This window comes from Terrapene carolina, unplaced genomic scaffold (genome assembly GCF_002925995.2).
Source record: "Terrapene carolina triunguis isolate 2854851 unplaced genomic scaffold, T_m_triunguis-2.0 Scaffold132, whole genome shotgun sequence".
NCBI classification, from domain to species: domain Eukaryota; kingdom Metazoa; phylum Chordata; order Testudines; family Emydidae; genus Terrapene; species Terrapene triunguis.
This window is the reverse complement of record NW_020664483.1, coordinates 815,928-839,499: the sequence shown is the minus strand read 5'-3', so window position 1 is coordinate 839,499 and position 23,572 is coordinate 815,928. Positions and strand designations below refer to the sequence as shown.

The window sequence follows — 23,572 nt, the reverse complement described above, 5'->3', positions numbered from 1 at the left end:
CTTTCCATAGCGTCTTCCCCCAGTTCCCTCCTACCCTACACACACATCTCCTGTGGACCTCACCTGCAGCGAACAACTGAGAGGGTTAACAGATCTGGGTTACTGGGGGCAGCAGAACAGAAAACCTTTCCTTTCCTTCTCCCACCCCTCACCTAATGAATTAAATAATCTTAATTATCTCTGTCTTCATGATCTCGAGCTACCGTTTGGCCAAAAAGTGCGAATGAGACATGTTGAAAGTGTGATTGTCACAAGATACAAACCTTTGACAGACTGCTTGTGATATTAACTTAACCCCTTCCCTCCCCTCCCCTCCCCCCTAAAATTCCTCCTTTTCCATTGACAAGTCTCCCAAACTCTGCCTGCTGCAAGAAAGGGCTTTGCCCAAATGGCCCAAGCAAGGCCCAAGCTGAGAAGCGATCTATAATAATACATTGTGTCCATTCAACCAGTCAGCCGTGGTTTTGACAGCTTTAGCCAGAGGCTAAAATCATTAGCTATTCATCAGTGGCTCAGAATGTACAGAATTACTGTAAAGGATTTTAAAATATAAATCTGACTGGCCAATAAAAATGTGGTAAGATTAGATTGTAATTACTATGTACGGATAAGCCTAGTACAGTGGGATCCCAATCTTAACATAGTGTTTGTAATGCGAACAAGCATTTACCAAAAAAAAACCCACCCCAAGCCCAACAACTTTACCTCAGTGTCCCTTTTAGATAAAAAAGGCAGATAAAGGGATGCTCAGTTTAAAATTCTGCTTTGACTAAACAAATGTCCTTACCATGTGTTTGAAAAAGGAGTGCCAAACCTTTCTTGAGACCAGGGATCAAACAGAGCCCTTACCACAGTAACTTGAAATCATCTTGATCAAACAGATTAAAAGGCTCTGAACATGTCAGGTACTCCGCGTCCCGATGGATTGGATTGTTTACGTGATAATAGCATGCTTCTGGCACACTAGCGATTTGCAGGATTCACTGTAATTCCAAACGTAACTAGAAGATTAGGATATTTCACTACAAAATTTTGGCCTTTCTGGGTCAAAGTTGAAGCACTATATAGTAGTAGTAGTAGAGGAAAAGCTTAGTGCATAATCCTATAAAACAAACTTTGTATCTTGTATCACTTGTGAAATCATAGAAACCTGGGAAGGTTCAAGAATGAACAGATATGTCAAGATATTTATCTGCCATACTTTTTATAGATTATAAGAGAGAACAGTATATCCCTTCATGCAACAGAATTGCCTTCATCGGAGGATCTGAATTTGGAGACACTGGCGTAAGTAATGTGATGACAAAGTGCTGACAGAATCACTGGGAGACATTGTACAAAAATAGATTTTAGATCTGAGGAATGTCACTGAACCTGACTGTCGTATACTTCTTCACACAGATGCCAATGTCTATTGGTCACCGTTCTGGGCTTTAGTCTCACTTTTTAGTTAACCAAAAGATTATAAAATCAATGTGACACTTCGATATCATTTATTCAAATTAGGAAAAGAAAAACAGTTGTTTCCCGTTTATGTTGTTTTTTAGGCAAGCTCACGTCTACATCATTGCTGGTGCCTGCTTGTCATTGGGTTTTCGATTTGCTGGTTCAGAAAACCTAGCTGCATTTAACTGCTTGGTAAGAGGCTGGGTAGTTTTTTTTTTTTTGAGATTTGTTGAAGATAACTGTGTCCCCTATATCTGTATTTAGCATGTATTTCTCACCCTCCCTGACTGAACTAACCTCGTTATCTCCATACTGATTTATACCTGCCTCTGGAGATTTCCATTACTTGCATCTGAAGAAGTGAGGTTCTTACCCACGAAAGCTTATGCTCCCAATACTTCTGTTAGTCTTAAAGGTGCCACAGGACCCTCTGTTGCTTTTTACAGATTCAGACTAACACGGCTACCCCTCTGATACATGTATTTCTCTTTGTTCTTCTTTACAGTTTAAATTTGCAAAAGATTTCATGAAATGTTTGTCAGCACCTACAGCTTCAATAGTAAGTTCTTTTAGATTCTCTCAACGAAAAGGAACCCCTGGTTTGTAATGCACTTTGATTAAACTCAATGAAGCTTCAATGCAAACAAAATGTCACTTTTAGTTCCCATATTACTGAATATATCTACCGACCTGTCAGTTCAATAACCCAGAATCATTAATGATGCTAGTGACCCTTTGTATTTTTCCCTACAACAGTATTGTCTGATTTTTCTAACATTGGGAAATAGACCAAACAGTCATGAAGAAAATGGTCCCTTCTTTGTGGGCTGGGTAGAAGAATGTAAACTAATGGGGATTGTCAGGTGTGAAGCTGATGTACCTCCATATGCTGATGTGCTGGTGGCCACTACAGTGTGAGTTTTCTAGTATGTTAGTAAGGCTGTAAGATTAAGATTCCTAATGAGGCCTCTTTGATAAGAATCTGCAATTTTCTTTTGTGAGTCGTGCATTATGTCTGATGAGAAGCACATGTAAGAGCGTAGAAGTGTAATAACGCCTCTTCTCTCTCCTCCCCCCCCCCCCCTATACTTCAAGACAGGTCACTATAACCTTGAAACTTGTTTGAGTGTTGTGCTGCTGTCTCTTGCAATGGTAATGGCGGGCTCTGGAAACCTGAAAGTCCTCCAGCTCTGTCGTTTCATGCATAAGAAGACAGGTGGAGAAATGAACTATGGGTTCCATCTGGCTCATCACATGGCTCTTGGACTTCTCTTTTTGGGAGGAGGAAGGTAACCTGTTATTTCCAAAGCTGCCCTTTTTTCCTGCTTTATATTACGAATTATCTCCTGCTTCTCAAGGATGGTAAATCTCTAGAAGAATGCTGACTGTTTAGAGAAGAGCAGCACAGCTTCTGGTGGATTTTCTCTCTATTGCTTTCTATATTTTGGTATCCGAGTTACTTAGATCTCTTCTTTTTGATAACGCATGCTCACTGGAACTCCAGAAGTGTACATCCCTCAGGAATCTGACAGCCCTTATAAGTGAAAAGCTTGATGACACAAACAGTAGAAACGATTGCTGGTGCTAATGGTTTGATTCCTGATTAAGGGAAACCTGAAAAGTAAGGGGGGGTTTTGTAGATAGAAACTGTAGATTACAAACCCACCTGTGATGCTGCTTTGAGTGACTAACACAACAGAAGTTTTTGGTTTAAAAACGATGCTTTAAAGTGTTGACGTGTGCACACGTCCTGCAGAATGCCTGGCGGGGTCTGCCAGGGCAACAGTGCTACTTTATAGCCCACCACGTGGCCACCTCCAGCCGGTGGAATCTTGCCTTCCATTTTCCTTTGCTGAAAGCTGCCCCTGTCCATTCTCTGCAGTCTCCCTTTCTGTCCTGGGGGTACCGTGAAGTGTGGTATTGTGGATGAACAGGAAATGCTGCCTTCAGTGGTCCCTGTCCTGTTCCTTTTCTTGTTCTTTTCTTCAATGTCTCAAGTTCATTTTTATCTCTAGTTCTCTTTTTTTTTTTAGCTTCCTCTTTTCCTTCATCTTTCTGTCCCCACCCACCAAACTAATTCTCTTACCTGGGATCCAGTTTTCACTCCTTAACTCTCTTCCCTGCTCGAGCCACACAAAACTTCTCCTCCTCTGCCTCTGTTGGTTCCTCAGAGTTGGATCTGGGGTAAGGCTGAGTGGGACTAAAGCACAGGTTTGTCTATTGTCTTCTTACCTGCCCATGCTCAGTGAGCTCCCAGGTGCAGGTTCCTGTCCTTCCCTTTCTCCCACTGGCCAAGGAAGAGTCTCCCTTTATTGCTTGGTGCTGCCACCAGACAGCACCAAAGGCCCAATCCGCCAGTAATGCTAAGCGGGCAAGTGTCCGAATGCAACAGTGAACTCCCTTTGAGCTGCGATCTAGACAGTGACACTGCCTCCGTGTCCTAGGCTTTCTGACTGTGTGAACACCTTCTTCGTTTTACAGCAATCAGATGACCACAGTCGCTGCTTGTTTTGTATCAACGTATAGTGGATGATTGGTGTTTCACTTGCACGTAGATTAAATCTGCTCCAGAAGAAATCTAGTGTGCAGATGGCACGGTCAGACTCTCGCACTGCAACTAGTCCCATCAGGAATTCTGTCCCATTTTAACCTGCTGTAACTTGTGTAAATGCAAATGTTATTGCCAGCCATAGACACATCTATCTAGTCCTTTTTGGAATCTTGATAAACTAATTACGTCAATAATATTCTACGACAGTGAATTTCTCAGGAAGTTTGCTGCATGAATATTTCTTTTTGCCCGTTTTAAATGTGTTCCCTAGTTTTACACGGGACAAGGTGAATAGTAACACCAAAGTGACTTTACCGTGTCCAGGTCTTAAAGAAAAAAATCCACTTCACCAGTGGCAAGTTGGAAGCTCTCTCTAGGCTCTCAATTTGAGCAGGACTTAAATTTTCATTTAAAAATATTTATCCCTAACGGTTGCATAGATAACTTTCCTAATATGAACAGATGCAGTGGTGTCTTTTAGCTTCTACATTGAGCAAAATCCGTCTGCTTTTTTTGACTGGAGTTAAAATATATGAATATATATCTATTTTATAGCCATATAAAACATTTGGCTTACCGTGCTAACATTTATATTTATAGAAGTGCATTACATATGTGCACTGTGCTACCACAGTTCCCATTTTCTGGCTCATGAGGACACAGTGGAAATGGATGCGAGAGTTGTGGTGTTCGCCAGTGCTGAAAGATAATAGGTGACGTTTCTCTACAGATACTCCCTGAGCACGTCAGATTCTTCCATTGCTGCTCTTCTTTGTGCTCTGTATCCTCACTTCCCCGTTCACAGTTCTGACAACAGGTAAGGGCTAGTTATTTTATATATGTTCTTAACATAAAATAGGTTGTACTTCCACAAAAAATGATCCAGGAATGAGACTCTGAAAGCTTTTGGGCTACAGTGAGATTAGAGCTGAAACAACTAACGCAAGCTTTCAAATATTTGTGAGAAATGGAACAATAAGTAAAGGACAGGATGACAGTGATGATCAGATCAATGAAGAGATGCTGTTACGTCTGTCTGTATTTCTTTAACAAATTGCATCCTGGGCAATACAACTTGGCTATAACAGCTTGCTCTATAATGAAAGCTCACCTAAGTAATCTCTCTATGAAATTTAAAAAAATGTATTTAAAAGTGAATAAATACAACTCTACCTCGATATAACGCTGTCCTCGGGAGCCAAAAAATTTTACCGCATTATAGGTGAAACGGCGTTATATCGAACTTGCTTTGATCTGCTGGAGTGCGCAGCCCCTCCTCCCCGGAGCACTGCTTTACCGCGTTATATCTGAATTTGTGTTATATCAGGTCGCGTTATATCGGGGTAGAGGTGTATTGTCTTATTAGGGAAACCGTCTGTCTTTATAAAATCAGTAAATGTATATATGTACATATTGCTGCAAGTTTTACTGTAGTCTAATAGAGCTTCTGTATGTCTCTTACCCTTCACGTAGCTTGCCAGCACACACGGGTGTTTGGAGACCTCTCTTTAGCAAAACCATTGTGCTGAATTCTTTATTTCCCATAAACAGGTATCACCTTCAGGCCCTACGGCACCTGTATGTGCTGGCAGCAGAACCAAGGCTCCTGGTGCCTGTTGATGTGGATACAAACACTCCTTGTTACACGCTACTAGAGGTTACCTATAAGGTAATTTATCTGGGGGGAGGAGAGAGGAAGAGGGGGGCATGGGGCTGTGAAGCTTGAAGTTAATTCAAAACTTCATGTACAGGGTGTATACATATCTATGTTGTGGCCTGCAATCCTGGGGTGTTTTTTTTTTTCAGTGCTCTAGTGGAGTCAAACCTGATTGTCTAGGCAAATAATGAAGGTACTCCTCCCAACCCATATCTTTTGTTTCTAGTGCTTTGAGTGGCACCTTGAAGGTAGAACCAGGGACAAGTGAAATGCACAGCAAAGTCCTACAGAATTCAGTGCAGATACTGATCTGGGGTAACAGTTATCTGTATAAATGCAGTGGAGATTTTCAAAGGCACAGAGTCAGTGGAAGTTGGTTTAAAAATCTCCCCAGTGCTTTTGAAATGGGATACTCAGCATTCCTCCTGGCTATACTCATTAGGCACTTCTTGAGATGAGTGCCCATCCTCCACAATGGACTGTTGTCGAAAGATACATTCAGGATCAAACAACTTCCTACAGCTGATGTATGATGTGACATGGTTAGGGCCCTAACAAATTAACGGCCATGAAAAACGCGTCACAGACCGTGAAACTGGTCTTTCCCCGTGAAATTTGGTCTTTTGTGTGCTTTTACCCTATACTGTACAGATTTCCTGGGGGAGACCAGTGTTTCCCAAACAGGGGGTCCTGATCCAAAAAGGGGAGACAGGGGAGTCACAAGGTTATGTTAGGAGGGTTGCAGTGGTGCCACCCTTACTTATGTGCTGCTGCTGACGGGGTGCTGCCTTCAGAGCTGGGCTGCTGGAGAGTGGCCAGCAACCGCCACTCTCTGGCCACCCAGCTCTGCAGGCAGCAGCGCAGAAAAAACATACCATGCCATCCTGACTTCTGTGATACTGCTGGCAGCAGCACTGCCTTCAGAGCTGGGCTCTCGGCCAGCAGCCACCGCTCTCCGGCAGCCCAGCTCTGAAGGCAGCGCCACCAGCAGCAGCCGCACAGAAGTAAGGGTGGCAGTACTGCAACCCTCCTACCATAACCATGCGACTCCCCCACAACCCTCTTTTGGGTCAGGACCCTACAGTGACAACACCGTGAAATTTCAGATTTAAACATCTGAAATTTACAATTTTTTAAATCCTTTGACCACGAAATTGACCAAAATGGACGGTGAATTTGGTAGGGCCCTAGGCATGGAATAGCCTGTGAGGTAAGGACAGGCCTTGTCAGCCTTTAGGAGAAGAGAACGGCAGAGACCGTAGTGATCTGACCAGACATGCGAAAGCACCTCCTGTTGTTGCTGTGGAAGATTGCACGTGCAGGCCGTGTGGTGGGTGTTTAGGTTGAAAAATGTCCCCTCCTCATGACAACGGTGCTATGCATATTGACTCAGCCGTGCTGCCGTCCTCTGTTTTCCCGTATACGTTTTGTGACAGACCTGAAGCAGCTCCCGGTGGAGCTTGAAAGCTTGTCTTTCACCACCAGAAGTTGGTCCAATAAAAGATGTTTCCTCCCCTACCTCGTCTCTCTCACTTTGTGACATAAATGGTAATATTAAGCCACCCGTTTCACCAGGAAAACGGATCTAGAAAATACAAGATGCTTGCAGTGCAGCCAGGCTGAACAGAGGTGTAGCCGAGAGACTGGCATGCTTTCTGTCCCTGTGCACTGAAGTTGTTTTTACTAACGCGGGAACGTTGTTGGTGTTTAAAGGGCACGCAATGGTATGAAGAAACCACAGAGGAACTCATGGCACCAACCCTCCTCCCGGAGCTTCACTTACTTAAGCAGGTAAATCAGGGCTCCAGTTGAGTAATGTACATTTTGGCCCAGATTCTGTGATGCAGTGAAGATTCAGACAGTGAGCAGAAAGGAGGGTGGCTACTGGGGACCTGGTTAGTGCTCTGATTCCTTGCCTTGGCTCCAGTGCATGTTAGAGCAGCCTGGGATTAGGTCTAGCTAATGTCCGCTGACAATGGCCCCCAGAGACCATTTGCTACCTGTGGGATAGCCATAGTGCAGCACACTTAGTTATGCCCCTACATGTCCCTTCCTACCCCTGATCCTGCCTCGGGTCCCTGTCACCTCTACAGCCACTGGGGCATCCTCTGCAGGGAACAGCCAGTTTCTGTCCTCTTGGAGTCTCCAGGGACACACAGCAGATGGTGCTGAGAGGGAGAATCTGCCCTTCTAAGGGGGTAGAAATTGAAATAGATTTCTATAGCTCTCTTTTGTCTTGCAATCCCTGTTACCTCCATATAAGTGATATGCTCCTCACTAGTCAATTAAAACATTTATATTGGCAGATCAGAGTGAAAGGCCCACGATACTGGGAACTACTAATAGATTTAAGCAAGGGGACACACCAGCTGAAGTAAGTATTCACGATGCTACTTACCTAGATTGATTACATTTGTTAATGTCCCTTAACATTTGAGTAAACTTGTGAAATTTTTTACCTCCCATAGTTAGAAGTAACACCTAAAATTTACAATAGCTGAAAGAAAGGAAAGAAATTCTTCAGTTTCAGTTTGTCTTCTTCTGTGCATTGGACAGCCCCTTTGTGTGTAGTCAGTTTCACTCTTCCTCTGGATAGTCATTTTTTTACTTGTTTTGTGGGTTTTTATTTTATTTTACTTTAAAAAGAGAAGGGAAAAGGGGCAGGGGGGACCTCACTCAGCTAGAAACTACTTTTAATATGGGGAGGTTTTGGGTGCAATTGATGAGATTTCTCATTTCCTCTGTCCTTGAAAACTGCGCCCTGCTGAGAGTGGCTAGCGAACTCTTACTAATGTGCCAGAGATGATATTTTTCTGAAGTGTGCACAGTACTAATTAGTGCAGATTACAATTGTCCAGTGGATGTATTTAAATGTTAAAGGACAGTAATCGTATCTGAATATTAGAGGGGTAGTCGTGCTAGTTTGTATCCACAAAAACAACGAGGAGTCCGGTGGCACCTTAAACACTAACCGATTTATTTCGGCATAAGCTTTCGTGGGTAAAAACCCCACTTCTTCAGCTGCGTGGAGTGAAAGTTACAGATGCAGGCATAAATATACTGACACATGAAGAAAAGGGAGTTACCTTACAAGTGGAGAACCAGTGTTAACTCCCTTCTCTTCATGTGTCAGTATATTTATGCCTGCATCTGTAATTTTCACTCCATGCAGCTGAAGAAGTAGGTTTTTTACCTGCGAAAGCTTATACCCAAATAAATCTGTTAGTCTTTAAAGTGCCACTGGACTCCTTGTTGTATCTGAATATAGGATTCACAGGTAAAATTATTCCTAGCATTATAGATAGCAGCCTGGAATTGTAAAGTCTGTAAATGACATATGCAAGCTAGAGAGGCGTGAAAAGAGCCACTTGAATGTTTCACTAGTAATTTTGCTATTTCATTTAATGTAAATGACACAGTCAAGATTAGGTTGGATACAGCAACACACCCTGTGTGGAGCTACACCCTAAAACCACCCACAGATTGGAGTAGAATGTGATGGCCCATTTGTAAAAAGGTGATGGGTTACTGCAGCATGATGGTGTTGATGTGCTGTTTTTGATAGGGTATTTTACAGTTCTGGGTAAAGGATCCCAGAGCATATGGATAAGGTGCCCTTTTATATAAATCTAAATAAGGTAAATGACTTTTCTGAACAAACTCAGTTGCTTTGAGTAGCGAAGCTCTGAGCTGTTTTCACGTATGTGGGGCTCACCCTAACTTGTAGGGTTGCTCCTGAACAGCAGGTTGTTGGCATTGCCATCTCTTACTGTAAGAGGAAAGAGCCTGTTCTCTAGGGAAAATGGGGCAAAGCACAGACACATGGCACTACTCTTTGTCGAGTGAGGCGCAGTGTGAATGGACCCCTCTGGTGCTATTTTTAGGGGGAGATGCTTGGGGGCTGAACCACCCATTAAGGGTAGAGATGGCTGTATTGACTTCTTCAGAGGGAATTCATAATATTGTATAGCTCAGTAATGCTGGAAAACCTCACTCCTCTTTGCTCTCCCACCACTGCTCCCCTCCCCCCGCCAGATTGCCTTCCTGTGGTTGGATGTCAGAGAAATTGAGATCTCCCCCTGCACGTGGATATACAGGACCTAAATAACGAGGAAGCAAATCCCTGGATGGGGACATTGGCCCATACAAGTGACTAGGTTGCTAGTTATTTCTACATCTGTTTGCCATGTCATGAGTCAGTACCACAGCTGGACGGAAAGAGATTTAAATAAGTTCAGAACTGTAAATGTTGTTGTTGTTTCAGGTCGATCCTTTCGAAGGATGGCATCCTGTATGTAAAACTGAGAGCTGGGCAGCTCTCGTACAAAGAGGACCCAATGGGCTGGCGCAGTTTGTTAGCACAGGCGGTCACTCACAGGAACTCTGAAACTCGGACATTCAAGGTAGCGTCATCTAACTGTTCTGCTAGCGAGCACAAAGCAGTAAGGTGACCGCTATGGTTACCGGCAGCTCTGCACGCAAAGTTCTCACCTGAACGGTGCTGGAGCTTTGAGAGAACGGTAGTAGGGCAGTGAGTGGTTGAGCTATTGAGCCTGCCGCCTTCCTGGGTTCAAATATGGGCTAGGAGGGTAGTGATGAAAAGCTGTCGCTATCTGACAGCTACTTGGCCTGTGGGAAAAGAATTAGTGGGTTCAGTCCAATTCCCTCTGGCCAGGAGCCCATCACAGAACTGCCATCGTCAGAGCCCAGAGCGTGAATTGGCAGGTCAGTGGGGAATTCCACCTCTAGACGTGGCCTTTACAGAGCAGGGATGGAGGAGCCACGTTGAGATGCAGCTGAGAAATGTGTACAGCCGCTGCCTGTGCCGCTTTCCCTCAGAATTTCAAGTGGCACAGTGCTGCCAGTCTAGTACTTTCCAGGAGTGCTGAAATCGCTCTGACAAATGGCATTAATTTGTGGCTGTAGGAAAATTAGCCCAGCAGCTGCCACAGAGCACTGGGCCAGGCTGAGCACCCACTCCACCAGCCCTGCCTCTTTACTTTCCAAATCAATCCATGGCATCACTTTTTGCAGTGGTCAGATGAAAAGGTTATGAGACTTTGATTTTGCCCATTAAATCAATCATGTAGATTACAATGACCTGCCCTGAGCTCTGGAGAATCACAGTAGGGAAGGAGGGGAGGGTATAAATTATTGTTTGATCTATGCAATGAAAGCAAAAGATTCCTAATCTAAAGTGTGCATTTTTACCTCTTTTTAGCCAGAAACTATTTCTGCTTTCACTTCTGATCCGGCACTACTTTCATTTGCTGACTATTTCTGCAAACCAGCTGTGAACATGGGTCAGGTACACATTGCCTATATGTGGGATATTGCTCAGAAGAATGGTTTCTTTTCTTGTTTTCATAAATAAAATGCAGAAAATGAATGTTAAGTTGCAGACAGCAGAGCTAATTCAGTAATGCAAGAAAAATTGTTCTGAAAAGCCTTGTTCCTTGGAGAGGTATTTGCTATATGGAACAAAATGGCATTACATAAAAAAGAATGCACAAAAGTAGAAACAGAAAATAGAACTATGGAACCTGCACTTAAAAAGCTTTTCAGTATAACCTTCTGCCACTAGTTAACCTCACAATTATACGCCCTGAATTCCCTATGGTTTGTACAAGGTATAGCTAATGAATACTGAGATAAAGCAGGTTACTGCTATTATTTAGGGCAGCCACTAAAGTTGTCTTGTGAATGAAGACGGTCTTCTCTTTGTGCAGAATGAAATCTGAGGCTAACCTTCAAAAATACTAAGGGAGGGAGAAAAATGGAACTGCATTTTGCATTCTTTTAATGAATAAATACACAGGGACACAAATCTTTACATAAATGAATTACCGCGGATAATGTGGGGGATTAACCATAACAGAAGCCAACGTGAGCAATGTAAGAGAACTTGTAATAAATTATATGTACAGTGTGCACTTTGTGAAAGGCATGTCTTTTATCAGAAACAGGAAATATTGGATCTCTTCTCATCTATTCTTTATGAGTGTGTTACTCGAGAGAATCCGGAGATGCTGCCTGCATACATAGCAATAGATCAGGTAGAGTGAACAGTGTTTATTTTTTTTATCCTTAATAGCACTAACTCTGCAGAAGGGTATCATGTCAGTCTTACACCTTTCATACGTATCATGGATACCAGAAATGGAAAATAGAAATCTGTCAGTAAACCTGTGGTGACAGAGCAAAGATTTCAAGATAACAATTGAAAAATAACCTAATGAGGTGATAAAGATCAGGAGAGAGTAATCTAGTTTTTTTCGATTGACGCACTGAGGGAGGGAAGTTCAGTTATTTTGCAGTTATGAGGGGAACGTTTCTTTTCTAGTACAGATTGAGTTCACAGTATATCTTTGTGTTTTCTCTCCTGTTAGGCCGTGAGGATATTAGAGAGAAAAGAAATGTCTGAGACCTTTGAACTATGGCAGATAAAGCTGGTATTAGAATTTTTCAGCTCCAGAAGCCACCAGGAGAGGGTGAGGAGAAATCCAAACAGAGGGCTCTTCATGAACTCTGAATTTCTGCCTGTGATGAAGTGCACGATTGATAATACTTTGGACCAGTGGCTACAAGGTAAAGAGAGCAGCATGAGTATAGTGCCACTTTTTGGTTGTGAGTCTGTGACCCTGCACTGGGAGAGATCTGACACCCAGAAGCTCTACAGCAGGGTATCAGACTTCTTTGTATCTTGCCCATCAGCTGTTTTTTTTAACTTCATTAGTGGAGGTGGGGGAGGGGAAATAAAGAACAGATTTCTCATGTTTGAATCCTGATTATCTCCTGATTGGCCAGTTTGTAAGGGTGAATGCTGCCTCCTTCAGGTAATCAAGAGAAGGAATTCTAGCTGATTTCTGACTTTTTTTAATCTTAAATATTTGCACAAATCCAGGTAGTCTTAAAAGCTGAGCTGCTGCTCTGAACTGCTGCCACCGCTGGAATTTTAAAATAGTCTCCAAAATCTGGTTGCCTGTGTCATGGGAGGCCCCGTGTAGTGTGTATTGTGTAGAACAGCAATATGTGTCTGCACTTCTCTCTCTCTCTGTGTGTTTCATTTTGTGTAATTACCTGGTGTCCAAGTTTGCACCTTCTGAGAGCATTGCGTTCCAACTGGAACGCTTTAACGTAGCATTTGTATGATCCCTTGGGGCTCAGTTTGACTGCTTCCTTGTTTGGAAAGTTTGAGTTAACGCAGGAGATGACTCAGACTTCCCTAGTTTTCCCAGGGGCAGAGATGTCCTGTGAGCCCAGCAGAAGCGAAGCGGGGGTTAGGTTTGAAGAATGGCATGGTGGTAGTCCTTGAATGAAGAGCTGCCACAAGCTAAAGCCCTGGTCTTGGTAGTCAGTGCTGGGGGGGGAGATCCCTCCAACAAACCCATGTGGCAGGGAGCAATGTCCCACTCCAATGCCCCTCTGTGTTCTGTTCTCTCAACAAATGAGAAAACAGTCCCTGAATCTCATCAGGCTCCCTTGCATGTTACAGCCAGAGGGGACGTCTCTCTGCACTCCTACCTAAGTGGGCAGCCTACTGAAGAATCTCAGTTAAGTATGCTGGCCTGCTTCCTCGTTTACCACTCAGTCCCAACCCCAGGGCAGCTGTCAGCAGGCGGCTTAGAAGGTAAGGTTATATCTGTGCTGGGTTGGATTGGGCGTACTATTACTATAAGCTGGATGACCTTTCATGTTTACCTCATGTGTTAAGTTGTTGCTATAATGTAGATAATTTTTTTTACGGCTGTGCAAGTATTTTCTTTGCTTGTGACTTTTCTTGGACCTTTTATGTGGTGAGCAGGACCCTTAGCTGTAGGGACATGATGGGGGATTAAAGAGATCAGCCTTAGCCACTGCTCTTCAGTAGACATCCTGGCTTTTCTCCAGGTTGATTTGGATAAGGATATGAGGCCTTGTTCCCTTAGCACTCAACCAGGGACCTTCAGTGCACCAAAGGGCAGCGGGATTCATGGTACCTTGCACCTGGAGGTATTGACGTTTCCAAAGGCAGTGGACAAGTTCAGACAGACTGCAGTCCTCTGCTCCCCTTTGTTACTCTAGCTTTGTCCTGAACATCGTTGTTCAACTTCCCTTTGAGCACCTGGATGGTTCTGGAGAGAGGACCTGCTCTCATGCCTGTTTTCCTAGTGGCAACCTGTTTGGTCAGGCAGGTAGGGAAATTTAATTCCGTGGCCTCTATTGAATACCCCACCATGACAGGCTGATGCTGAGAGCAGTCCCGTCCGCACGAGCCTGATCTAGGTGTTGCTTCCTGCTGACCCAATTCTGGGAAGCCCTCCACACTTTGATGGGAGGAGAGCTCCATGGCGCTTTAGGGACCCAAGAAGGATGTGACCACCTCTGTTGGCAGAGGAGTAAGGGAATTTATTGCTGAAAGCTTATTAGCTAAAGGCACGGCTCCTCTTCCCAAAGGCCTGGCCATTCCACCAGAGCAGACTGCACCATGGACACAAGAGGGGAAAGTGCCTCTCCCTTGTACATTTTCAGGGTAGGTGCCTGGGCAGCCCTTCAGACCCTTCTTACCCTCACAGGTCACATGGGCAGGCCTCTGGAGACACCACCTTTCCCTGTGTCCTCCCTGTCTGGGGTAGGTCCGTGCATTGGGAGCTCCCAGTGTCCTGACAGATGGAGGGGACCTGAGAGAGGGCCGTCTGCTTAGCACTAATCCATTCTGATAGCCTGACGTCCCATGTCACTTCCTGACTTCGCTTTTCAACATCTGTTTTCCTAGATGCTCTGTTCTAAACCCAGCTGCTCAGAAATCAGGCCCTCCCCTCCACCTCGTGAGATTTTAAAAAACAATCAGTGTTGGCTCTTCTGCTTTCTGGGATTTGAGCCTCTCGGGTCACGTTTTTCAGCTTTTCTCCCCAACCACAGGGTCCAGAACCTGACTACTTTTAAAGGAAAGCCGAGACTCCCCTGTAACCAGGAGCGCTGCCAGCTTTTTTGCCGCCCTAGGCGGTGGAAGGTCCCGCCCCTGACAGAGGCGGCGGAAGGTCCCGCCCCCGAAATACCGACGACGACCAGGGCGGCCGAAGATCCGGTCGCCGCCCCCCAAATGTTAGCGCCCTAGGCGACCGCTTAGGTCGCCTAATGGGTTGCGCCAGCCCTGCCTGTAACAACAGCATTTGGGGAGCTGGGGCTGTAAGACAAACACCACTTACCAGGAAAGAGAGTCTCAGAAGAGCTGGAAATCTGTAGGTGTTTGCAGGGTGCCCTTCTAGCCTTCCTGTTCTCCCTTGGGGCGTTGTGTTTTTTGTTTTGTTTTTTCTTCAGAGTTGTTGCTCACACTCTTGGGGGTTGCCACCCTCGGCTCACTTTTCTAGGAGAGGCTTTTATAATTGGCTTCTTCAGTGAACATCATTCAGGCTACTTTGCACATACATATCACTTCATTTCTTCTTTCTCCACATACAGAGTTGCCAGGTCAGGCCTGGCGTTTGAGTACAAACATTGTGAGAAGCATACAGAATTGCTAGGCTGTCAGGAGTTACCAAGCTTGTGTTCCTTACTCCAACGGTGATGGCAAAATAGAAAATAAAACCCCAACCCCTCCACTGGGGGAGGTAGCTGGGCTGTTGGGTGGGCGGCGCGGTACAAATAAGGATCAGCCAACACTTTCAGTGTGGGAGGGCATTTGGAAAAGCTGGAGAGAGAGTTGTTATTTTGTTGTTTTTTTAAAAGACACTCAAAAGAATACAGAGACAGGAGAGTGAGAGAGTAACAACGCTTGATGTGCAAGGTCAGGCCTAAAGGAGCATTTGGGTGGGGACACCATCAATTGAAAGAAAAATCCCATTCCCACATCCCCCTGAATTTTGTACCTACAGCTGAGTAGGATGTTTTAGTTCATTTCCTTTGTGTGTCGTCAGTTTAGCTGTTTCCCTCCATAGGCGATTGGATACCCAGTTTTCTGTCTGATTTCTGTGTTGCTGGTGGAGTCTTAAGTCTCCTTCACCAACACATACACGGATTCCTTTCCTGATTGTTACTGCAAACTTAAACTAAAAATCGCCAGTTTACTGTTCATAGACTATCCATTTTGGGGGTGTGTGTTTGGACATTGAGTAGACGGATACACCACCAAAGACACGCATCCCTACTGCACTGAGCAGCCGTGATATTATACTTCCAACACTGGTACCTGTTTCCGAATGCAAGCGTTCTCCAGATACAGAATCATTCTCCTGCTTTTGTCTCACTAGGGAGCACGAGCTTTTCGGAACTGCTTTTGAAATTCAGGCAGCTGAAAATGCCAGTTCGTGCGTTGCTGCGACTTGCACCTCTACTACTTGGAAATCCACAGTCAATGGTGCTGTGACTGTGCCAAGATGGAGACCCAGAACACAAATCTTACACAGTGACCAAAAGCCAATGCCAATAGTGTTGTTTTAAGTTATCTGAAAGACACGCGGATGAAGGGAACTGAACGTTGTAACTTCACAGGCAATGTCCCAAGTATCTCTTCCACTTGCCTGTAGATGTTTTGACTGTGACAGGGAGCTTTGTATGTGTTGTCGTTACAGTGAAGAGTACCTACATACAACGAATTAATCATTTACTTTTCTAAATAAAGTTTGTTTACAAAAAAGCCTTGTGGCGAGTCATGAAAATAACCCATCTGGAAGCAATTGGTCACCTCATGTCCTCGCCACCCAGTACCCTGAGCCTTTGGCACTTCTAAAATTGTCTTTAATGAGATAGCAAAGGGCTTTTGACAGGGAGGGCATACAGGAGCAATAGGCCTCGACCTCCGCTTTCCCTCTTGGACAGCTGGATGGAAACTATAAAGATGAGTCTTACGCCATCACATTCATATACTGCCTGTTGCTTTCCTTTCTTCAGCCATTTTCAAAATTCTAATCTTTTTTCTAAAACACATTTTTTTTTAAAAATGGGACCATTTCGAGCCCAGCAGAACAAAGACAACTTTGAATTTCCTTTTTTAAATGGGATTATCTTAATTTCTTTTTTCAGCCGGTGCTAAGCAGAACCTGCTTGCTGGGCTATGCTGCCTCTCAGATGAGGCTGAATCTGTGTACCTGGCTATGCTATTTGGACAGTCCGCGATTCCTGCACCCCCACCTCTGACACAGAGAGGTGCTGGCCCAGGAAATGGTTTGCACATGGTGGAATTTCTGTGCAGCAAATGAGGAAAAGCTGCAGGCAGAAAGATGGTGCTGTGGTAAGAGCAATGGCCTAGAACCTTTGAGACCAGAGAGCTAGTCAGTGGATTTGCTGCAGGCTGGTTATGCAAGATTAAGTCTAGAGCATTTGAGGCCAACAGTAGTGGCAGGCTCACATCTCCGTACTTCAGTTCTCCCAGAAGGGGGCTCGCTACATGGAGCCTGGAATGTTGGAGGGGTGGGGGAGCACACCCTGGAGCGCTGCCGGCTGGTGACCAACAACTGAGCAGAGGGGTTATGGCTTTAGGAGGGGTAACGGGGCAGCCCTGGATCTTGGAGGAGATGGCAGCTTCCAAGGGACCATGTCAAAAACGGGCTAGGAAGTGGGAGGACAAGGCTGGGGGGTGGGGTCACCTCTCTGAGGACTGTATCGAGAACCCCTCATCACTGCCAGAAAAGAGGATGGCCTGGGGGGTCAAGCACTAAGTGGAGACCAGGCTTCAGAGTGGAGAAAAGTTGTCAGATTTTTCTGGGGGAAAAAAAATATTTTCTATTTTTACTTTTTAAAAACAAACCTGTTTAAAATGAAATCTGAATTTAATCCAAAATATGTTAAGTCCTGAGCATTCTTTCTCGAAACATTTAAATAAAAATCCATGATTATCAAAAACGTTGAGTTAGACTGTTTTATTATATTTAAAGAAAGAATTGGGAAAAACATTAGGTCATGTGCTATATTATGGGCTTGTTTTGTTCACTAAAAATCTATTTTATATGTTGTTTGAATTCCATTTGCCATCCTAGTGCCGCGTGACACACATCATGAGCAAAAAGTTAATTATCTAGTAAATAAGTAGTATTTCATTCACCATTTTAACATACTAAAATATACAATTAATATGAAAATATTAAGCCGTATAATTACTTAAGTGTATATAGTTAGTGTATCTTCGTAGGTAGCAAAAAGCCATAAAGGCTCTATTTAGTTGTAAGTCAACATGTTTTTATGGTGCTATCCACCAATGAGAATGCACCTTGCTTTAGAAAAGAACTGCTGTGCAAATGGAACAGGTGACTAAATTGATGATTTCAGTTGAGGCTTTCCACTTGGTGACTTAAATCATGATTGAAATCAATCCACCCAGCCAGAGTTTGTTCCCGGCTGTTCCATGCACTCCCTGTGTGACCTTGGACAAGTCAGTTCATGTCTCTGGGCCTCCGGTCCCCCTCTGTCCAAAGGGGATAATGCTGCCCAGCACCAGGAGAGGAGTGGGGAGATGAGGGCATGGGTTGAGGTGAGGCATACACATAACAGCTGGAAGTTCGTAAGGGCAACCTCTCCGGGAGGGGGGCTGGGGATGGGTCCAGGGTGATGCCTGGGATAACATATACTAATGGCCAGCAGTGACCAGGTGCTTTCCTCTGCTGAGATGGTGGCTCCGATAGCCTGCGTATGCACAGGTCTTGACAGTGGGGCTTTTTCTGGAGCACCGTGGGCAGGGGCGATCCCTGGGATGAGCTCCCCGAGACTCAGAGCAATGTCTAATATCGTCGGCAGACTCGCTATCCCAGCCAGAGAGAGTAGAGCCGGGCAGTGGCAGGGCTCCGGCCAGCCAGCGTCGCTCACATGCTGTGTAGCAGAGGAAGGGGCCCTTCCAGAAAACATCGCTGGGCTGGAGCAGGCCGCAGGCACTGCGCGACCCCAGGCGCCAACGCTCGGAAAGGCGCTCTCTCTCCACGGATCCCGTCGGAGGGCCGTGACAAGAGAACACACCCCACGAGGAATGAAAGCCAGGCCTGAAGCTGGGGCGCTGCTTTCAACGCAGCCCAACACGTAAGTAACTCTGCCCCTGCAGGGAGGGCAGTAGGGCCTGGGAAGATCAGAGTTTAATCTGTCCTGTACAAAGACGGCCATTTCCTGGGTCCGGCACAGCCCCGAAGCAGCGCTCCTGTTCAGACAGTCCCTGGAGCCCCTCACCACAGCCTGCAGCACCAGTCCAGGGAGCGCATGCTGCTGGTTGGCAGAAATCGCATGGATCTGCCTCTCCAAGGAGGCAAGCGATCAATTAGGGGCCTTCCTGCAGCTTAGACAAATATTCTCCGCTCCCCAAAGAATTCAGCGAGGTGCCGGCTAAGGTGACCAGATGTCCCGATATTTAACCCTTTGTCCCGCGTCCTGATCAATGTACGATCGGGACGCCATTTGTCCTGATATTCGGGTAAGGAGGGAGGTGCTGACCCCGTGGGTGCTCTGGGGCTGGAGCACCCATGGGGAAAAATTGCAGCCAAGCTCCCCGCTCCTTGCCTCCTGCTCCTCCTCCTGGCGTACTCAGGGGAGGAGGCAGAGAAGAGGTGGGGAAGGGGGTGGAATGGGGGCAGGGGCAGGGCAGTGCAGGGTGGAAAGACGGGGTGGATGAGCACCCACCTGGCAGAGGGGAAGTTGGCGCCGTAGGGGTGAGTGGTGGGCGAGCAGGTGAGGAGGCGAGCAGTGGGTGGGGGACTGAGGAGGGACGCAGCAAGCCAGCGGCAGGCTGGGGAATGAGGAAGGGCGCGGTGGGGGGGCCTGGAGCAGAGTGGGGGCGGAGCCTGGGAGGAGCGGGGGTGGGCTGTGGGCAGGGCTGATGGCACCCCAATGTGTCCCGATATTTTAGTGTGGTGATCTGGTCACCCTAGTGCCGGCAGCCCTGTGGGCACAGAGGTAAGGTGGTGTTTGGGTGGTGCGTGACACGCAGCAGCTTCACTGGGTTTGGACGTCGGTGGCGTCTCTTCACACCGCCACCTCGAGCATGATGGGGGGCGCCCCCCACTCCCTGTGGGGTTGGGGGGTTGAAGTCCTGGGCAGCAGGAGCAGACAGCGCAGCCCGTGCGGCCTGTCGAAGGGGTCGTCTCCACGCTGGCCTCAGAGAAGTCACGATGGGAGCAGCCCAAGGGAGGGGCCACAGAACGAGCGTTCACATGGACCTGGGGCCCCCACCTTCTGTCGGGCTGGTCCTGGGGAGTGGCGGTGGCTGTCCCGACCCGTGCCCGTCGGTCAGGCGTGGCTGCTTTCCCCTCACCGGGGCTCAGGGCCAACTGCTCCCAGCCCTGCCCAGGGTATAAACCCGTCCACGCGGGTGTTCACATCCTAAAGAGCACCCCCTTTTGGAGGATCTCATTTATTAACATAGGCCCAAATAGAGCGTAAGCCAACCTCCACCCTAGCCCCTTAACCTAAGACTGACTCTGTCACCCAGCTCTGTTCCCGCCAAAATCCGCTGCTGGCCCTTTGCCAGCAGGATTCTCGTGGCTGAGGTCTCTGCCTCAGAGCCGGCGCTCTTGACTCTCCCTAGCTAGATCTGTCCAGTCAGGGCTCTGTGGAGATCTCTGACCTGCAGCCTTTCCCTGGGGTAGCGCGTAGGCCCTGGCGGGTTGGGCTTCCTTCCGGCCACTGCTTGGGAGAGCCCTTTGCTGAGGCTTTCCTCTGCTCTCGCCTTAGGGATCTCCTCCTGACTCGAAGAGCACCGGCTCTGCTGAGCTCTCCCAGAACGCCTCTCCTCAGGAGCGCCTTGCCTGCCAGAGCTCAGGTAACCTTTTAATTAGGTCCAGGTGGCTCCTTCGCTAATTAACCATGAAGCAGCTACCTGGGGTGGTCAGTTGTCCCCAGATGCACCTGCAGAAGGCAATCGGGGCAGACTGGGCCCTGACCCCTTCAAGGGCCTGTCGCCCCCTGAACTGGGACAGCCGTCCTGCTCGCTGGCCGTGGGGTTAGTTGGGTGCCTGCAGGTGGAGGGAGTTCATCCGGCATCTTTTACTGGAGTATCTCTGCTTGCTGCGTGAACAGTGGCGTTCCCCTCACAGGTAGAGCAAACACGATGCCCGCAATGAGACGCTGTCAGTGCTTTGGGGAGAGCTGAAGAAACGCTTCATTGTCGCAGCAGCGACGAAGGAAAGGCAAGTGACTGTCCAACGGCTTCCGAATTTTAGCCCGTTTCTTTTCCACACACTGTAATAGGCTGGAGGCAGGTGTTTTGCTGTGGCAGCAGCTGCTGACAAGTGTAAAACAAAGATTCGGGTGGAGGAAGGAGGTAAAATGAGGAAAAAAATAAAGGCGGGGGGGAGGGGGGGGAAGGATGGAACATTTCACAGAAACTTTCCAAAGCAGATGATTTTTTTTTTTAGTGAAAAATGTCAATTTGTGAAGAAGGCTGTGTTGACAAAAAAGATTGTTTAGTTTTTTGTGGCTGTAGCTCTGTTAAATGAGGGATGTGGGTCGGGCTCCTATGGGCAACCTTACTGAACTGCTATCGGGCTCCCTGCCCTCTCAGTTTTCAGGCCAACCCGACTCGATGGGAACATTTCAAAGAGGTCCAACGGTTGGTTGTAAACGAATGTAGCTGTAACTAAGCTGTCAAAATAGAAACTCCTTCTTGTGGAGCCATTGTGACCCCCTAGCCTCGCTGCAGGATTTGAACACAGGCCTTTAGGAGCTGGACCTCGGCTCCCTTCCCCGGGAGCTACCACACTTGGCTGGTCAGCAGTACACAGCCTGGATCGATAGCAGTAGAATTTGGGGAATCGGGATTTCTGGGTTCTAGTCCCGTCTGACTGTGTGGGGTGGGGCTAGAGCAGGACTCCTGGGTTCTGTTCTTGGCTCAGGGAGGGGAGTGCTGTCTGATGGCTGGAGCCCTGGTTACAGACAGGATAGTCGAGCACGTAAGGACACAGCAGCAGGCACGAGCAGAACGGTGGGTGCATCAGAGAGTCAGGCATTCCTGGGGCAGGCCCAGGAGCCAGATTAGCTGTTCTAGGCCGCCCAGGCCATGCCACAACATGGCAGCTACATGGAAGTATGCAGAGCCAGTGGCTAACTCCCCTACGTTTGGAAGCAGCCAACGGCGCCCAGCTATACCAGACACCCTTCGTTCCTGCCTGTGCGTGACACCAGCAATCGGACGTGTGACAAGTGACTGGTAGCTGGAACCCCTGCGTTTTGTTGCATTGCATCGTCACTGACTGTAGTGGGGTCACCATTCTCCAGGCACCCCCTGGGGCCAGAGGTGTTTCTGCAGCCCCCTCCCTCTGCCCTGTCTCTTCAGGACCCCTTCAGAGCTCCCTACAGTCTAGCACGAGCCAATACTGGAACTGGGCCAGTAGCCCAAAGTAATTCAGGTAGCCCTCAGAGTCATAAGAGCGTCCACGCTGGGTCAGACCAATGGTTCATCTAGCCCAGTATCCTGTCTTCCGACAGTGGCCAATGCCAGGTGCCCCAGAGGGAAGGAACAGAACAGGGCAATTATCGAGTGATCCATCCCATCGTCCAGTCCAGCTTCTGGAAGTTAGAGGTTTAGGGACACCCAGAGCAACACCACAGAACGGAGCAGGACAAGCCCCGCTGTGGGCAGGATACGCGTTGAACAGCCAGTGATCTGCTCCAGGTGCCAGGCCTATAGCCAGAGCCGCTAAACCCACAGGTCTTACAGCTACTCGGGCAGCTCCCGGGCAGTGCGGCTGGGCTCATTGGGTGCCTAGCAGCAAGGCTGATCAGAGTGCAGGCCGGCTCCTGGCGGGGCAGAAACATGCTTGGCTGTGGTGAAGGGGCTGGGCAGGGTGAGCAGCCTGGGTGTGGGGCGGCTGTGCTCTTCCCTGCAGCTCACTCAAAATAGAAACCAGATGTTCCCGCCCTGAGAGACGCGAGGTGACAGCGGCACAGGGGGGACAGGGTTAGACACTCCTTCAGTTCATGCTGACGCCACAGCGCCATGTGAAGAGCGACCCCTGAGGCTGCGCTCTCCGCTTTGAAAGCGACCCATCTGTGATGCTGTGGGGCTCACCCAGACCAGGGAGGGGTCCTGTTGCCACCTGCCCTGTGATGCTGGGGGCCTTCATGCCCTTTTGCTGTGGCTCAGAGCCTGAAAAGCAGGAGCCAGCCCCCAAGCATAAAGGTCTCACCCTGGATTCCACCAGCCTCGTTACTCCTGGCAGGGTGACCCCCGAGGTCTTAACTACCAGACACTTTGACGAACCAGAGGGGGAAAGTCACCGCTGAAGGAGTGAAACCTGCCCCCATTATCAGCTCACTTTGGCATGCCTGCTCCATGCTGTTTGCACACCAGCGACCTGCATGGGGTAAAAATAAACAAGAGGTTGATTTAATAGATAAGCCCCTGATTGGGAAGTGAAATAGGGAAAGCAAACACATGCCGACCCACAGAAAATAAACATAAAAACGCAACTGCAGGTTTCACACTTCCGCAGTAGATAAAAGTCCCTTTTCTAATACAAGTTACCTATTGCCTTTGCTCAGTTTCCTAGCATGCCCCCTGTCATAAGCGGATCCAGCGTTCCTCGCACAGCTCTCTGCCTCGATGCTGGCCCTCTGCTTCGGGATAACCTTCACTTAGTTCAAACCCCCTTCCTTCTAACAGAGTTTGCAGGGGTTTTGCTTTCTGTCAGACTAGGATGATTCATGGAGACTGGGGGATAAATTCCCTCCTCTCTCAGTTTTCCGAGTCTGGGGTTTTCTTTTCAGTTTCAGGTTGTTCCAATGTTTTCCCATTAACTTGATTGGCCCATCTCTGGTCTTGTCCTGGGCTGTGCGATGTTAGGTGCTGGGGGCTAGTCTTGTCTGGCTGGGGAGGCAGCCCCCCCTGCCTGGCTGACCACCTCGGTGTCAGTGGAGCTGAATGTTGCAGCCCAGATTCTGAGCAGAGTTTTATACCCCCCTGGATTCCTAGCCACTGTCTGCCCACATAGCTCATAGCAACCACCAAGGTCACAGCACTGCTAGCT

The 23,572-nt window shown here is 47.4% G+C and overlaps 1 protein-coding gene across 3 annotated transcripts in view; it reads left to right on the top strand.

Moving 5' to 3' along the window:
* ANAPC1 (anaphase promoting complex subunit 1) overlaps positions 1–16,938 on the top strand; it is a 70,422-nt gene extending 53,484 nt beyond the window's left edge. For 2 of the 3 annotated variants that reach the window (XM_024213916.3, XM_024213915.3), the window contains exons 35-48: positions 1,211–1,287; positions 1,548–1,638; positions 1,952–2,005; positions 2,542–2,735; positions 4,728–4,814; positions 5,549–5,666; positions 7,368–7,445; positions 7,961–8,028; positions 9,919–10,057; positions 10,876–10,962; positions 11,615–11,710; positions 12,044–12,242; positions 13,150–13,284; positions 15,884–16,938. In XM_024213916.3, the coding sequence (XP_024069684.2) occupies positions 1,211–1,287; positions 1,548–1,638; positions 1,952–2,005; positions 2,542–2,735; positions 4,728–4,814; positions 5,549–5,666; positions 7,368–7,445; positions 7,961–8,028; positions 9,919–10,057; positions 10,876–10,962; positions 11,615–11,710; positions 12,044–12,242; positions 13,150–13,284; positions 15,884–15,999 (1,539 nt within the window). In that variant the 3' untranslated portion in view covers positions 16,000–16,938. Of the gene's footprint in view, positions 1–1,210; positions 1,288–1,547; positions 1,639–1,951; positions 2,006–2,541; positions 2,736–4,727; positions 4,815–5,548; positions 5,667–7,367; positions 7,446–7,960; positions 8,029–9,689; positions 9,833–9,918; positions 10,058–10,875; positions 10,963–11,614; positions 11,711–12,043; positions 12,243–13,149; positions 13,285–15,883 lie in introns of those variants that run through there. The other variant, XM_024213917.2, reaches the window with a different exon arrangement.
* Positions 16,939–23,572: the final 6,634 nt, after the last annotated feature.